Source organism: Lepeophtheirus salmonis, chromosome 13, assembly GCF_016086655.4.
Source record: "Lepeophtheirus salmonis chromosome 13, UVic_Lsal_1.4, whole genome shotgun sequence".
Taxonomy (NCBI): Eukaryota; Metazoa; Arthropoda; class Copepoda; order Siphonostomatoida; family Caligidae; genus Lepeophtheirus; species Lepeophtheirus salmonis.
Genome location: NC_052143.2, coordinates 3,069,577 through 3,085,969, shown reverse-complemented (window position 1 = coordinate 3,085,969; position 16,393 = coordinate 3,069,577). Strand labels below are relative to the sequence as shown.

General features: G+C 27.8%; 1 protein-coding gene across 1 annotated transcript in view; it reads left to right on the top strand.

Annotated features, from left to right (window-relative positions):
- LOC121127854 (ATP-sensitive inward rectifier potassium channel 11) overlaps positions 1-16,393 on the top strand; it is a 136,518-nt gene that overhangs the window by 43,894 nt on the left and 76,231 nt on the right. The window contains exons 2-4 of the mRNA XM_040723396.2: positions 10,813-11,624; positions 11,778-12,007; positions 12,062-12,536. Coding sequence (XP_040579330.1) covers positions 11,446-11,624; positions 11,778-12,007; positions 12,062-12,536 — 884 coding nt within the window. The 5' untranslated portion in view covers positions 10,813-11,445. The remainder of the gene's footprint in view (positions 1-10,812; positions 11,625-11,777; positions 12,008-12,061; positions 12,537-16,393) is intronic.

The following is a 16,393-nucleotide window of genomic DNA, read 5'->3' as shown; positions in this document are numbered from 1 at the left end:
TCAAGTTAAAGACTCTAGTTTAAACAATGTTTATTTATTTTATAAGGAAGAAAGGGGGAAAAACATAAATAAAATAAACTCAAGACAAATGTATGTATGATGTTCATATTTGTCTATAATATCTTTTTACTTTAATTTGTGAAAATATTTTTTTGTGACTGTTGGGATGCTTCAAAACTACAAGGAAGTATTCACGATAGAATTTGAAGAGTCAGTAAAGGTGAATTAAGAAAAATTATTTCCTAAAGTGTGGTCAATTCAGATTATAAATGAGTAGTTGTGTACCTCCCATACTTTTTGGTTTGTTAATTGTATTTATAAATCTTACAAGCCAAAGTCCCCATTTTAAACTCCTCCTCCCCCGGGAGATAAAATGCAAAAAGCTAGATACTTTCACAAACAAACTATTCATCACAAATGTTGACTCTAAAAATGGGCTTTCCCTTTTTTTTTAGAAATGAGTATAATTTAATATCCTTTTAGCTAGACATATTTCTTAAAAAATAGAAAGCAAAGGACATATATGATTTACATTAATTTCATTACTCGCTTTATAATTGCTATTTATTTATAATTTTTGAGATATTTAATGTATTCAACATCATTTTATATAAATAAAATGATTCCTTCATTTGCATTTACAGGGTCGTGCACTACTGTTAAAACACACTTAATTCAGATCCTAAATAAATGCTTTTCGTCATTTTTTAAAAATTTCATTTAATAGGTTCAATAATATATATATACGTATATATTAAATACATTTTGTGTGTATCTTCTATGGTTCTTCAGACAGTTAGACACAGGAGGCTGAAACTTTGCATGGATGCCTCTTTGTAATTGATCTTCTAATATACCCAAAAAATGGTTTTGGGAGCTGAATGAGACTAGATTTGTTGTTAAATTATGAATCAAAAAATGACAGGCGTCTAAGGAAACAGATATACGAATAACTACGTTTTATAAATCTATTCAAAATTAAAAAAAAGTTATGGAAAAAAAAAAAAAAAAAAAATCATTGAAAATTGCAATTTTGTATTTTTTTGGTACAAAAAAATGAACTTTTAATGAATTGTTGGATTCGTAAATGAAATAAAGTTTGTAAAAATTTGTCTAGAGATTCGTTAGTATATAAATTCGACAAAAAAAAAATATTTAAATGAATTTCTTTTTCATCAAACGTCAATTTTTAATTTTTACAAAACAAACGCAACAAAAAGGTGCATTTTCGACATTGAATTGAGATTTCTAACTTTAGCATAATGTATTTTTCAATTTCTGGAATATTTTATGAATTAATATTTGCAAAAATTAAGCAGCTATCAAGGGTAATTTTTTTGACGACATTATTCTATACAACTTTTAAGGTATTGGAAGTACCTAAAAAGTCTTTCTAGATTTTGTATAACAACTTTAAATTTTCTATTAATAAAAGTATTGTGCAAATTTCGATTTTGCAATTTTCTGACAAAAATAAAAAATGGACATCTCATCTTGAGATTATTTTCATAATTATGGTATACTACCAAAGGTTTATCCGGCGTTGCTTGGGCCAAAGATGGAGAGGGAAATCATATTAAAAATGGTCAAATTAATTGATAAAATATTCTAAAAATACTTATTTATAATAATAATTATAATATGAATATTTCGTTGTTGTCTAAAAAGATTGTTATTATTCTAATTCTCTTGTATTCGTCACACTATACCAATCCGGTTAAGTAAAGCAATCCACAAAGTCTGATCATAGTCTCCTTTAAGTAAACCAATGTTCCATTGTTGCCTTCGATGGATCAGAGTTCGGATAACAATTATCAAGCCAAACTTTGCCTTTACATAATTTTTTCCCATCAAGAAGCATTGATATATGAACAAACGAAATTGGTTTGAATCCATTATATAACAAACACCACTTCAAGCACTCTTACTTGTATGCAAATAACCCAATTGTCATAAAAATGTGCGATGCTTGGTTTGAAAGCTGGTACTATGTAAAAAAAAATATGGATTTGGAAATAGTGGCACTTTTTGAAGGATGTATTATATGTATACATATGTATTATAATGCTTGTCTGCACAGAAGGGTTCTGAAAATTAAGAAGAGATTATATTGACCATTGCCAATGTGATTTACAGCTCTCTCCTTGGACCGAGCAACACCGGGCCAACCTTTGCTAGTATTGACATACCGAGACGAACTGCAACTATTATAGGATATTATATTATATAAGGACTAGTGGGCCACACAATAAAATATTTAATAGAAATACATGATCCCTATTGCTTAAGCAATCAGTGTACATCCAATTATATTATTTAAAAAAAAACAAAAAAAAACATATTCTAATATTTCATTATTACAAATAATTTTTTAAATACTTCTTGATTTCCATATTCATTATCCAAATTATGATCCCCTTAGATGAGTAAGTATACACCATACATATTGTACAAAATAAAACTAAATATACACACACCACTGATTAGCATATAGAGGTACAACAAAAAGGCAAGTAATCATTTTATGTCACGTGTTGTGAGAAAGTAAAAGAGTTTATGAACCAAAAAAGGATCTGATTAAGTAACAAGAAAATTATTTATATATTTTCTACAAATATAAAAATATTAGTGAAAACATTTTACCCCAGACTTACAGGATATTTATATGTATACGTACTTTTGTTCATGGAGCTGTATTTGTACAATATTTCTTAATTGGAGGTCTCTTATAACATTTATTTGTCTAAAAAATCAAGGTCATAACAATTTATTTTCTTAAGTTTAACTACCAGTTTAAATATCTCTATTTAAGTTATTTGAACTTTTCTTTTTATATTTTGTAGATATGAAATACTTTCAATGTAAATATTTGTAGCCTGCCATTTTGAACAAAGTGTAACGACATTTTTTACTTTTTTTAGATATATACTGTTCATAGTTATATGTACAACGCCTGAAAACAGTTCTTTCCATTCTTCCAAATGGTAATTAGGTATCCAGACTGGATCTGCCGATCGGGGTTCCTTCCCCCCTTGTGTTGGGTTCTCTACCCTTTTTAAAATAAATTTTCAAGGTTAAATCACATTGAAGGGATTGAAATTAAAATAAAACAAAAAAGAATAGATAATAATTTAATCTAAATGATCAAACGACAAATGATATAATAATTGAATATGTATTATCGATCAAGCAAAATATGTATGAATCTTTGAAACAAACGAAGGCATTTTATCTTAAAATGCCCTAATAACCTTAATGGACTTCTTTTTAGATTGAAGGAAGTAAAAGTTTTGTATGCAAATACCAAGGAGTAAAACTTTGTTTTATTAATTAAAATTATAAACTAAGAAAGTACAAAAACTGCCTATTGAATTCGTATAATTTGATTAAGAGTTTAATACTTTCACGACAGTAAATTATATAATTAATTCCCACCCCGTGTATCTTCCTAAAAAATCTTACTACCTATAGGTGAAACATAAGAGTTTCACTCTGATATTCTATGAGTAAATAACTTATAATAAACTTGTTGTGTTTATCTACAAGGGGCCATTTTGAAATAATAAATGTACAATGTTTTATAAATGTTAATTTACTGCATGATGTGCCTGAGTCAAACATATATCTGCGATCCCATTTCTTTAATGCGTTTAATTAAAATTTGAAAAATCAATTTTTCTTTAAAAATTTAAGGTATAGAGCCCAATACACGAAGTACACGAAACCAAAATGTGTCCACTATAAAATAAATCCTCATTATCGAATTAAGTAAACACATACCTAACATATTATAACTAATTATGGGCTTGCCTAAATATCCACTATAAACGAATTTCACTTGTCCACTTTAAGCAAGTTCCACTGTATTTACATTGTTCCATAAATGTAGTCAAACATGTGGATACGAGTTGAGGTAAGCTAAAATTTGCAGGTTCCCTCCTGCTTGCAGTACCAACTGAGATAAAAAATATTGAAAATAATTAAAAATAGTTAGTACTAATAGATGAATCTTTAGCTTTAAATGTCACAAATAACCTTCATTCGATTTAAACTAACAAATAAAATAAAAAAAAGGGCGTAATTTTTTTAAAAGATTAGTCTAATATTGAAGTAATTTGTTTTTTATTTTTGAGGTCCCCACAAATAAATGGGCTTTTTAATTAAGTAGTTTAATATAAAAATAGTGTTTGTACAAATATTGGCGGAGCCCTAACCATCATTTTTCCTTGACTCCTATACGTATACGTTAATGTATATATAATTTTTATTATAAATATAAGATATAGGTATTTGTTGCATAAATGTTTTTAAATAATTTAAGTGGCAAAAAACGGGTTATGAATCCCTTATAGATAGGTTCTAAAGATTATATCAAAATTGTAAAAGTAATCTCTAGAACCTAGTCATCCCAACTTTGATGAATATTGTAAGGTGCTTAATTAATACAAAATTTGTACGGATCCTGTTGTCAAGAAAATAACACATTTCTGAGATTCATTGTATCCGAGGATCCTATTTAAGTCAATTTGGACTCTTGAATGGTCTAAGGAGTGTAATTTTATAATTATGTTATTTGTATGTTTGTATTAAAATAATTATAGTTTTTATAAATTTCAAATCATTTTATGCGTGACGTTTTTTTATGTTGTGTAAATATAATTTTAATAATATTTAACATATGATATTGAAAAAAACCCCAATACTATAACGTACATTTGTGCAGTATTATCCGGATTACAAGTCGCGGTTTAAAAAAAAAAAATTTAAGGGTCATATTTACTCCAAAACTACTTAAATGTTATTTTGTTCTTACATTATAGCGCATTTTTTTGTTTCTTATTACTATTGTATTATATATTTTGTTTAGGTTCAAAAGTTTTTTTTTTTTTTACTCTACCAAGAATTAAAACTGACATTTTAACTCTGATTATCGAAGCAGAATCCTTTTTGCTTAGAATAATTAACTTTTGCAGACTGTTATTTTTATTACCATTTAGGAATCTACTTTGCAAGATACAACACATTACAATGTTGTGTAAAAAGTCATTAAAGTTTTACTATTTAATATAACTTAGTTTCAAGGCTATCCTCACGTTAATCAAGTATGTAAATAAATAATAAAAAAGGAGACAACAATCATTTCAAAAACTTTACTATCTGGTCTAATATGTACCATATATATAAATACTTTTGTCTTTAAAATATTGTATGCTATTTATTGCATTTGAAAAATGGAACAAGAAACAACAACGCATTTAATCTTTTTCCAAAAAAAATATCAGATTTGAAGGATATTTAAAAAGTTCTAATTTAATTATTGATATCAATCAATGTCATAGATGGAAGAAGAAGTGGAAGATTATAAATATAAGTTGTATAAAGTGAAGAATTGACTCATAGTCATATCCACTTGTGCTCATGAATATTTAAGTAAATTAATTATATTTGGTTTTATTTACATAAGGACAGAAGCCATTGAGGAGTATTGAAATAAATGTTTCCAATTTTATCTTTTTTAATTGTAGTTTGATTCTCTGACCGAATGCATCAATGTATCTACATTGTACATTTGTAATCAACAACATAAAATGCTTTCTCTAATTAGTAAGCAATTAGTTCGATGTATTAAGTCTATATATAGTACTCAATATCATTTTCAATTTACACAATCATGACTCAAAGGAACACTATTATAACATCTCCGAAGCAGTATAGAAAAGACAAATCCTAACAAAGAAAATCTTTCAATCAGGCATTTTATTAAAACTTTCTTTCTTTTTATAAAATAATACCAATAAAACTATATGTAATTAAAAACCTTTTTCTTTTCATTAAGGAATCTTTCGAAAGAGTATAAATTGCAGAAGATTGTGGTTTTTTTTCATAGTGTACCTATTTAACGAATATTTATGGTCAATTTCATTAAATTTCCCCTCGATCAATCTTCCCACAAGGTCTATTACAAAAAATACAGTGTATTTTGTTGTAAGATGACCATTTTCATCTTCTGTTATTTTTTTGTTCTGAACGTGGATTCGTCAAGTTTGAATGAGCTCTTCTTAAAACTCTGTGAACATTTCCTAAGAGTTATTATTTTTTGAGCCTAAGTACAACTATATTTCAATTTATGGTATCATGAGTTACAAATAATGAGGAAGTACACTCTAACATAAGGCATACAAAAAAAAATAAGCATATCAAATTCTTATAAAAATCTTTTGATAGATTTATCTATAATTTGGAGATAAAAAAAATAAAATAAAAAATAAATTCCCAGCCGTTTCCAATGATACCTTACCAAAGAAGCAAAATCTCTCTTCATTATTCTTGCCATACACACTACCCATTCACTAGGTGTTTTTAACAATTTAATATTTCATTCAAAAATTGTGAATTATCAAACAAAGGGTCTTCCAGTCCTTTCCCTATATTTTGAACTGAATCATCTAACCCAAACCCAGTTTTTATTATTCCGATTTGATTCTAAAAGTGTTGTCCTGTTTCTATCTGAACAAGTAAATATTTAACATTTTTATTCTTAACCATGCTCAAAGAAATATAAAAACAGTCTATGGTCCTGTTTGTCTTTTTTATCAATATATATTTTTTTCAAAATTTGCTCTCTTTCCAAAATCTCATTTTGTGAAAAATAATCTCTTTGTTGAAGATTTCAGTTAGAAAATCAATCTTTTTTAAAATTGTCGTGTCTGATAGATATGCTATATTTTTATTTATGGGTACCCATTTCCCAACAAACCCGATTATATAATGCATAACTTTTGTATTTCTGTCAACGTTGAATAACCCATAATTTACTCTTAGTATATATTATATGGTGGACTAGTGTTTATTCATTAATATCACTTAGTTATTTATATATGAATCTTTAAGCAGTTCTTATTCTAGTATTTATTTATGTCTAATTTACATATGGTGTAGATATAATTGACAATGTGTATAAAAAAATATTAATAGAGCCATTGGTTTACTCTTTGTAACAAGTATTTACAATGTACATTTGTTTTACTTTGCGCCTGTGCTTCTTGAAGCGTTATAAAAGTGACCCTTCAAATCTAATATTGTAAGTAATTAGTTCTAAGATAAAAGAAAATATCATTTCATTAAATTTTATTGATATTTTTTTCGGAGATATTTTATTTTTTCTTCTTTGTTTTTTTCCATGAAAAAGAGTTTCCATAACACAAAATATTATTATAAAAATTATATCGTAATATTTAATCAATAAATAAATATTGGGGTCGTGCATTATGTAACACTATGTCGTATTCACGTCTCTTTCAATAATAGAACATAGATGTATTGAAATAGTGAGAGAATATAAGGAATACTAAAATAAAGTACTAAAAAAATTCTACCCTGCTTGTATTTCTTTCTAAAGTACTCTGTTATCATTTTTATTTCTCATTTTATTTAAATAGAGTTTCAATACATATAAATGATTCGTACTAAAATAAAATAAAGTTTTTTTTTTTGGACCTTACTTTTTTATGAATTTATTTTAACAATAAATATTAAAGTTACATTTGCAAAAAAGTTTATGATAGTTAAAAATTTATGTATTTAGCTAGTCATTTTGAATAAAGATTTAAAAAAAAAACACGACAAAATGACCCAATATCAGTAGGTAGTTAGCCAATTATAATTCAACAAAACAACGTACAGCACGTTGATTAAGACAAAAGTAGCATCGGCAGAGGTTGTGATATACAGGTTTGGTAACGACATGTACAATATTATTATAACAATAAGAAATAATTTTGTTATAAACGTAATAACATTGGGTTATTCGTTGTTTCAGAATCCGTAATCAGTAAAAATGTAACTCTAATCCAGATCCTAAATATTAATGTAATTCGAGAAAAGTACTTGTCTAATTTTGGTTTCGGATCTGGATCCGAAAGCTTATGTTGAATAAATTTACCCAATATTTATAAATAAACTACTTTAAACCAATTTAATTGGTTCCACTGATTTATTCATTAAAATGTACTTTATATATGGACTGTAATGATGTGTCTTACTGAATTGAATCAATATGTTTTTAGTAACGAACAATAAAAACTCAGTAAGATGAACAGTTGATGTTCAATATGCCATTCTTATCGAATATGTATTTTCATAAAAACTACTCTCCACCCCCTTCGACTTTTGTTGTGATTACGGAGAACTCTGATGATGAATGAGAGTGCATTGATAAATATATGCAACGTCAGCGTGTTGATTTGTCAAGATTTGATGAGGCCACAAATACAATAAGCTCTTTTGTGCATATGTACTCATACTAAAACGTAAAGTTTCAAAATTACTAGTAAATAGTGACGGTTAAATGATAATTTCCTAAATATAATAGGCACCCACAATAAATAAGGAACCGAATACTTTTTTAAAGTTTTATCCATTGACATCGAATTATCCGCAAAGTAGATCCTTTTTGCGATTATTATGCAAGTATTTTTTCATTGAAGTTACAGGTACAAATACTTACCTGTCCATTCCTGGAGATCAAGATCTATCTCGCTTTGTCAAAATATGTACAGTAAATGGGGAATTGTTTGTATTACAATTTGATCATTCAAATAAATCTAAAATCTAATCTAAATTTTTAATTTGCTTGGTCACACATTTTTTTTTCTTTTATTGTTAATTGAGGAGGATACTACACATTATTAAGACAACGTGTAAATACAAATTTTATCTGGAGCAAAGTATATTATAAAATTGTAAAAATTGTAAGTTTTGTTGGATTCGGAGTGGAAATGGGGATCGACATTGGAGTAATTCTAGCAAATCTTCTTTATTACATTCTTTTCTCCTTCCTCTCTTGTCACAGCTGATTGTATCTGATCTAATTAAACGTCACGAGCATGATTCTTTCTCTCCTCCAAAACATTTTCAAATTGTGAGGGTTAACAAGTTGATTTTTAGTTTCTTTTTATTTAACATAGCAAATATACACTGGAATTTCATGATTGATTATGATTAAAATCGTGGATAATTTGGTGATGTTAAAAAAAGAAACCGAAAATCAATATGGTAACCCTTACAATTTGAGAATGTTTTCGAGGAGAGCAGCTTAGCTGTCATGACGTATCATTAGATTAGATACAAGCAGCTGTGACAAGGGAGGAAGGGTAAAAATAAATAAATAAGGACATTAGCAAGAGTTACTTCAATATCAATACTCAATTGTTAAAAGGACTTAAGACTAAAACTCTGTAACAACTCCTCAAGGTTATTATCCATCTTTAATGAGCACACATCAATGTTCAATCAGGTTTTGAATATAATTGAATGTAGTTACAAATGAAGTTTACTACTTAGGAGAGAAATAATGAGGACACCAGCTGAGAAAAAAAAATAATAATGCTTCAGTTTATACATTCCAAAAAAATGTACCAGCTCAAAAATACACACGATTTACACCACTAATTATGATCATCAAGTTATATACCAGTTCGGAGTAAATTATGTTTGCAAGCATGGGCATAGACGTAACTAAGTTGTATGTTTCAATATAACTTAAAACATACTTTTGTAGACCATACAGAACGGATTAAGGTTGCGGTATAATTAGTAATTGGCATGAATATAATTTTTTCCCTCTATATTTGAGAGTAGTTAATAAAATAAAAGTATAAAATAGGTGTTTTTAAGGTTTTAAAAAAATTTAAAAAGGTTTTTGACTCAGTAAAAATGATTAAAAAAAATAATCTAACAAAACAAACTATCAAAATAAGGAAATTTTTGAAATTCGTAAATTTCCTCCTTGTATCAATTTCCTTCTTGAAACAATTTCCTTTTTTCTTGCATAAATTTAAATACATATCAAGTCTATTAAATTAAATATCTCCCTGAGTAAGTTTAAAAACATCACGACCCAACGCTTAAACACGTATTGAATTATTTGTATTCAAAATTATTATCTACGATGATGTAATCCCTCATAGGACTTCAAAATATTTGTAAAGCTATTTGCAAATAAATGATTATGCTAAATCAACATGTATTTTATGTAGAAGTATTCATAATTTTTAATTTTCATAACATTATTGTAATCATCCCTTTAAAAAGAAATGCATTTTGAATTATAAAAAAGGATTTTTTGATGAATTTACAGTTTCAACATCAATGAAGAATTTGATGCTTTTTAAAAAGAATAAGCGAATTTTATATCATATTTTGATAGTGCAGTCTTTCATGTTAAATGATATCTGCCCTAATAACGATCTCTTTAATAATTTTTTATTCTTCTTATGCTAAAACAATGATATATTTTGTAATTACACTTTGTTTGAAGTCTTGTATTTTTATTAGATTTTACATATTCACACTTGTAAAAACATGTTTATAATTGTCGTCATCAATTTCAATACCTTATGAAGTTGTTTAAGATAACATGGTGTCTACATTCAATACTTTGAGAGCTTGAGAAAATGTACATGTACTTTTTTGAGGGAATTGATATTTATATAATATTGTATATAATTGAACAGGTATAAACATTTATATAAAAGTTTTATATATGTTTATAAAATTTTAAGTGTAGCAATGTAATATTATGAAATGATTTGAAAGTTTCAATAAAAAGTATTAGTGTAAGTGTAAATTTTAGTTAAGATTTTGTATGTATTTTCTAGTTTCAATTGTATACTTTAAACAAAAAAAAAAGTGTATTTCAGAAAATTTGGAATTGTAATAATGAATTTCACTGGTATATCAAACATGCTTGTTCATTTTTTATGTTTTTTTTTCTTATTTTATAATTAACAATTATTATTCTTTATTTTTCAGCAAATGAAATGAATATCCTTTGGAGAAATTGGCCTTAAGAATATCATTAATTCCTTTCGTACACATATTTATAGAAGATATGATACATAATATCTTCTAAATCAGTCTCAATTTTTTTTTCTACATACACACATACATTCTGCTCAAAACCACATTCATTCGCTGCTTGTACCATTATACATTTAAATGGATCCGACAAAGAGGATTCAAGAGCTGCTTAATTACATTTCTACATTTTATTCTTTAATAGTTCCTTTGACGAAGGACTCACCCGCCACCATCCAGGAACACTATGACTATTCATTTGTTTCTTCTACTCCCTTGGTTTCAGAATTTTAACTTCTCCTATCTCAACGATCAAAATTGGTTCTGTCTCATCAAGTCTTGAGGGATTCTTTTTTTATTTATTTGAAAAAAAAAAATGTTACTTTGCAAATATCATTTAATATTTTTTTGGTGCTTTTTTATAGATAAATATTAAATCAACGCAATCACTTTATACCTCATTAGTAATCCCCGCGTCAAATCCCCGTATCATCAGAATCATAAAAGTGTAAAATCATTTTCTACAACATACAATAAAAAATATTATTGCAAGGAAACTATAATTTGTAATTTAATACGAGTCACATCATGAGTGAGGAAGTCAGTCTATCCAATCAAAATTCCACTATTGGAGGAGGAGGTAATATCAAAACTCCATCCATCACTACAGTCTCCCTTGTCGTACAACAAATCCTTAATAATAACTCAGTTCCTGTAAAGAAACCTTCGGAGTCCATATCAAATTCTAGAAAGGATTCTGTTACAAAGTAACTAACAGACGGCATTGTACCAAGAGATCCTTTTAAGTTCCATCATATTCTTAGCTAATTATAAAAAAAAACTTAATTTTCATTTTTTTAAAAGAGCTTGTAAAGAGCTCTTGGTACAACAGAAACTAAACTATTATTATACTATTTGAGTTCTGAAAATTTTGAACAACGGGAGAGATCGTTGGCCAACGAAGGAGAGGAGGACGATAGTTTTGATACAGAGATTCGATATCCCGTGCAAAAGCCAGTAGTTCTGAACCGAACAATGAGTACACTTGATGCAGATCTTCTTGAACGCCAAAAACTATGTTCGCTGGAGGAGCGGAGGAATTCCAAAGAACCCCTACGTGACGGATTTATCACACATATCGATAAAGACGGTAATATCAAAAACGTTCCAGTCACTTATGATGAAAAAAATTTATCACCAGTAGAAGATGGAATGGTGAATTCAATTGCTGACTTTGTCAGCGCGGACATTATCACAAAACCCTTTAACTTTGTGTCTGGAAATGTGAGGAAAGCCCGGTTCAATCCCTTTCGAAAGAAGTCGGGTCTTCTGAATGTTCTTGCGCGACAAGCTACACGGAATCGTATTGTGTCCAAGAATGGAAACATCAATACTATTTTTACATCTGAGGGAAAGGCACATCACTTTATGAAGGATTTCTTCATATCAACCCTGGAGCTCAGTTGGACGTGGACCTTTTTCATGTTTGCTTTTGTATTCTTCTTCTCCTGGCTCATGTTTGCCTCAGTTTGGTACTTGACCTTTCTGATTCATGGAGATTTTCTACCAGAAAACAAAAGTAATAAAAGCTTCACTCCCTGTGTCTCTGCTATAGAGGACTTCACCTCCTGCTTCCTGTTTTCCCTTGAGACTCAACATACTATTGGCTATGGTGGACGGTAAGTTGAACTTACATTTTATAAACCAGTCGTACATTTTTTGTGGTCGCTAAATAACTATACTTGAAATGTGCAGATAAAATTTTTTTTCTTTAAAAATATTTTTCTCTTGGATTTTTTTAATTAATATGCTGTAGAAAATCAACTTTGTACTAATAAAAGATTAAAATTAAGCTGATTTATGTTTCTTATGAAAAACAGTTTTCATGTATAAAAAAATCTGCGCCGCAAAGAATGAAAAAAAAAAGAGTTTTGCTAAGACTTTAATATGTGTATACCTGCACAATGCACTATGTATGTATAATCGTACATATAATTTATGAGCACATTAAATATTTGTAATTTGATTCGTGTTTGATTCTTTACTTGAGAAAATACAATCATGGCCTACAGCACATATTGAATAAAAATTCTTTCAGCGCATCGGCCATATTCATTTTTTTTAAAACAACATTCTCATCCTTTAATTTAAAATCAATTTCTTACAAACTAAATAAAATGGAAATGATTGCTCTTCAAATATTATTCAAATTCATCCTTGAATACAATGTCAAATGCCTTGGAACTTATTTCAAAATGACCTTATTGGACTCCTTCTAATCATTATTATCATTTTTTGAGACTCTTATAGTGTCAAAATATGTTTCTGTTTATATAAGAAGAAAATTCAAATACTCTATTGCAATTATGTTTATTTTTTTTCTAATACCATTTATTTTTCATAAGAGAAAAGCTGAGTGATGTCTGAAATTCCATAAGTTTTGATTCAATCATTTTATTTAAATAAATATGCTAGATCCCCCTATACGGAGTCTCAAAGTACAATGACATTAAATAGGAATGATATTAACTCAGATCTATTTAAATATATTTTGTGATGAAGAATGAAAGGAAATCCCTTTCTAAATGCCTAATAATCATATTCGGTAAGTAAGTACAAGAATATTGCCTCTTTAAGAGAGATTGAATTGGTTATTGAGTCAGTATGTAGAGTATCAAATAACTGAATATCCGGGGCACCTAACCACAAAATGTTTCTTGTGGACAGTGCTTATCTATTATTAATATATCATACCTATTTATATATAATACAATTTACTTGTTATCTGCTTGGACCTTATACTAATATCAAAATATATTGACCATTTTGATTGTTGATATGATTATAAATATGTTGTTAAAAATGATTCTTTCATATAATGGTTCAGTGCGCTAAAAAAACAACCCATCAACTCATATATTAAATGCGCATGTCTGCGATTTTTCATGTAGTTTCTTAACGCTCGAGATGTTGATTTGGTATCAATTTTTTTTGGTCTTCAAGGCCATGATGGCCTTAAATATTATTTTTTTAACAAATAATTTTTTGACAAACAAGTAACTACTCTATATAAAACAAAAATAAAGAAAGTAAAATTCTAAGAATTATTCTTGCTTCATGTTGGTATTTATAAACTTGTTTATTTATGAAGATTATTAGGTTTAGAATAGAAAAAAGAAAAAGGGAGAATTAGACAAATAATTTTTGACCATAGTTGAGTGAAGGATATTTCAACTGTCGCTATTTTTTCTTGTCAAATCCTTAATTAATCATGAGATTTAAGATATATTTTTAAGCTTTATTTTGTCTCAATAGCTTTTATGTGTATCAATGAAGAAATTGAATACTTTTCCCCCCTGTCTTTTTATACCTGTGAATTACTAAAAAAATAATATTAAATTTTGTAAACCATAAATTATTAATTAATAACATTATGCAACAGTATTTTCACCCAATGGATAAACATCACATATTTTGTTGTTATTGAAGCCGTAGAACATGAAAATGACTATTAAAATTTTCAATACAAGTAGGTTCGGTCTTTCAATTTAAGAAATAATGTATGGCTTCGATTCAGAGCCATAAATTGAAATGAGATAACTATATTAATTAAAATTTCAGGTGATACCAATTAATAAAAACACATTCTGGCATTCAAAAGATAAATTATTCACTAATAATACAGTTTATACAAAAATCCAGTAAAACGATGGATCATATATAGAGCCTTATATTGTAATTTCAATTGCTTTACACCATTACTAAAACTAAAGAATAAACCTTATATTTCAATTCCAAAAGATTTACTGTTAGAAAAATTATATTTTAATTGATTTTTTCTGTTTTACTTATAATTTCCTTCTAAAATATTTATTAAATAAGTAATTTAATAGTGTGTGAAAATATTTCGAAATAATGGGTAATTAAGTTGATTATTTAACTAATAGTAATTAGTAATTAATTTTTGTAAAAAAAAAAAAAAATGGAGATTAACTCCATATATATATTTTATATTCAATGTATTTGATTTGTTTTTATTGATTAGAGCTAAGTAATCCAATTGACTTATTTGTATTTAATTCCTGAACTTTTCCTACATTTTATCTTTTGAATACTGTTATAGTTTTGATGAATTTTTATTACTTTAAATTTTCTTCTATATATGTAGTTATTTTATTTCAAAATATGGCACTGAATCGATATTATTCTCTGAAAACGGGATTTAAAAAATAACTCTAAAATCCAAACCTACTGCAATTGAAAATTTTAAAGGGCATTTTCGCGTTCTATGGCTAAATAAGAATAATAAATATAAGTTTTAAACAATTGTTAATGAACTATAAACTTCTTGTACGCCAAATTTAATATTACACTACATTTTATCGCCAGAACTTTTAAATATGCTCCCGAAAAATTCTAGAATGTATCCGTATATTTTGCAAATTTTTATTCCTGGTTTGGAGAATTTAATTACATTTTTCATTTCTAAGGTGTCCTTTAGCCTCTTAAGTAGTAATTTTAGGGGTTACTTTTACCCCAATTTGCTAAATGCTTTAAAAAAGGATGTTTACTAAAGAAGGGTTTACCGGAAGGCGTTATTAAAACCTGAAATTTGTTGCATAGTGTAGTTATCAAACAAGACATAACCTCGATGGAATAAGACATCTCTCTTTTTCATGTTCATCGTTTGGGTAGACATCTAATAAAAACGCATGCAATTATTCTTTGAAACCTCAATAATTAAATATATAATTTGTTGATAACATCAAAACTAATAGAGTACCATCCCCCCCCAAAAATGGATAGAGGAAGTAAATAATAAATTAGGAATATACATAGAAGATTGAGTAAAAATATAATACAAAGATGATATTACAGGGATATTTCAGTCTCTGGGGTAGATGTAACGAAGGGATATGTATATAATATTATATATGGGGAAAATAAATCTTATAGGTTTTTGATCAATGCTTCTATTCATCAGAGTTTTTACTTAATATACAGGCTGGGACAGAAAAACGTGGACTCGAGAAATATCTGTAGAAATACTTCAATAGTTCTTTATTTTCAAAAATAACCAAAAAAAAACGAAGTCCCATGTGGACCTTCACAGTAAGGCAATTCATCGATTTTGTGGTATTTTCCTTTATATTCTTCTCCAAGCTGAAGAGGAACTCCAAATCTTTCTATAAAATATCCCTCCACCTCTTGTTTTTCTTGAAGAGGTCTTCTCTGTAATTATGCATCTTTGCCACCTTGTAAACCTGGCTCCTAGAGGCTTTCACAATGTCCATAATCCTCACCATCCTCAACTTCAGCATCCAGTAGATCTGAGATGTTCTACTTTTTGGCTTTTTGCTCACTCATGATGACGAAATGTTTATAAATGTTTGTTTATATACAAAGAATGACTGAAGCAGAATGTCAAAAATAATCCCCAAACCTCTCTCTATTAATAATAAAATCTACATTAATTAACAGTCCATGTTTTGTTTCCGAACCCTCTATATTTTATAATCTCTTTCACATTACAGAT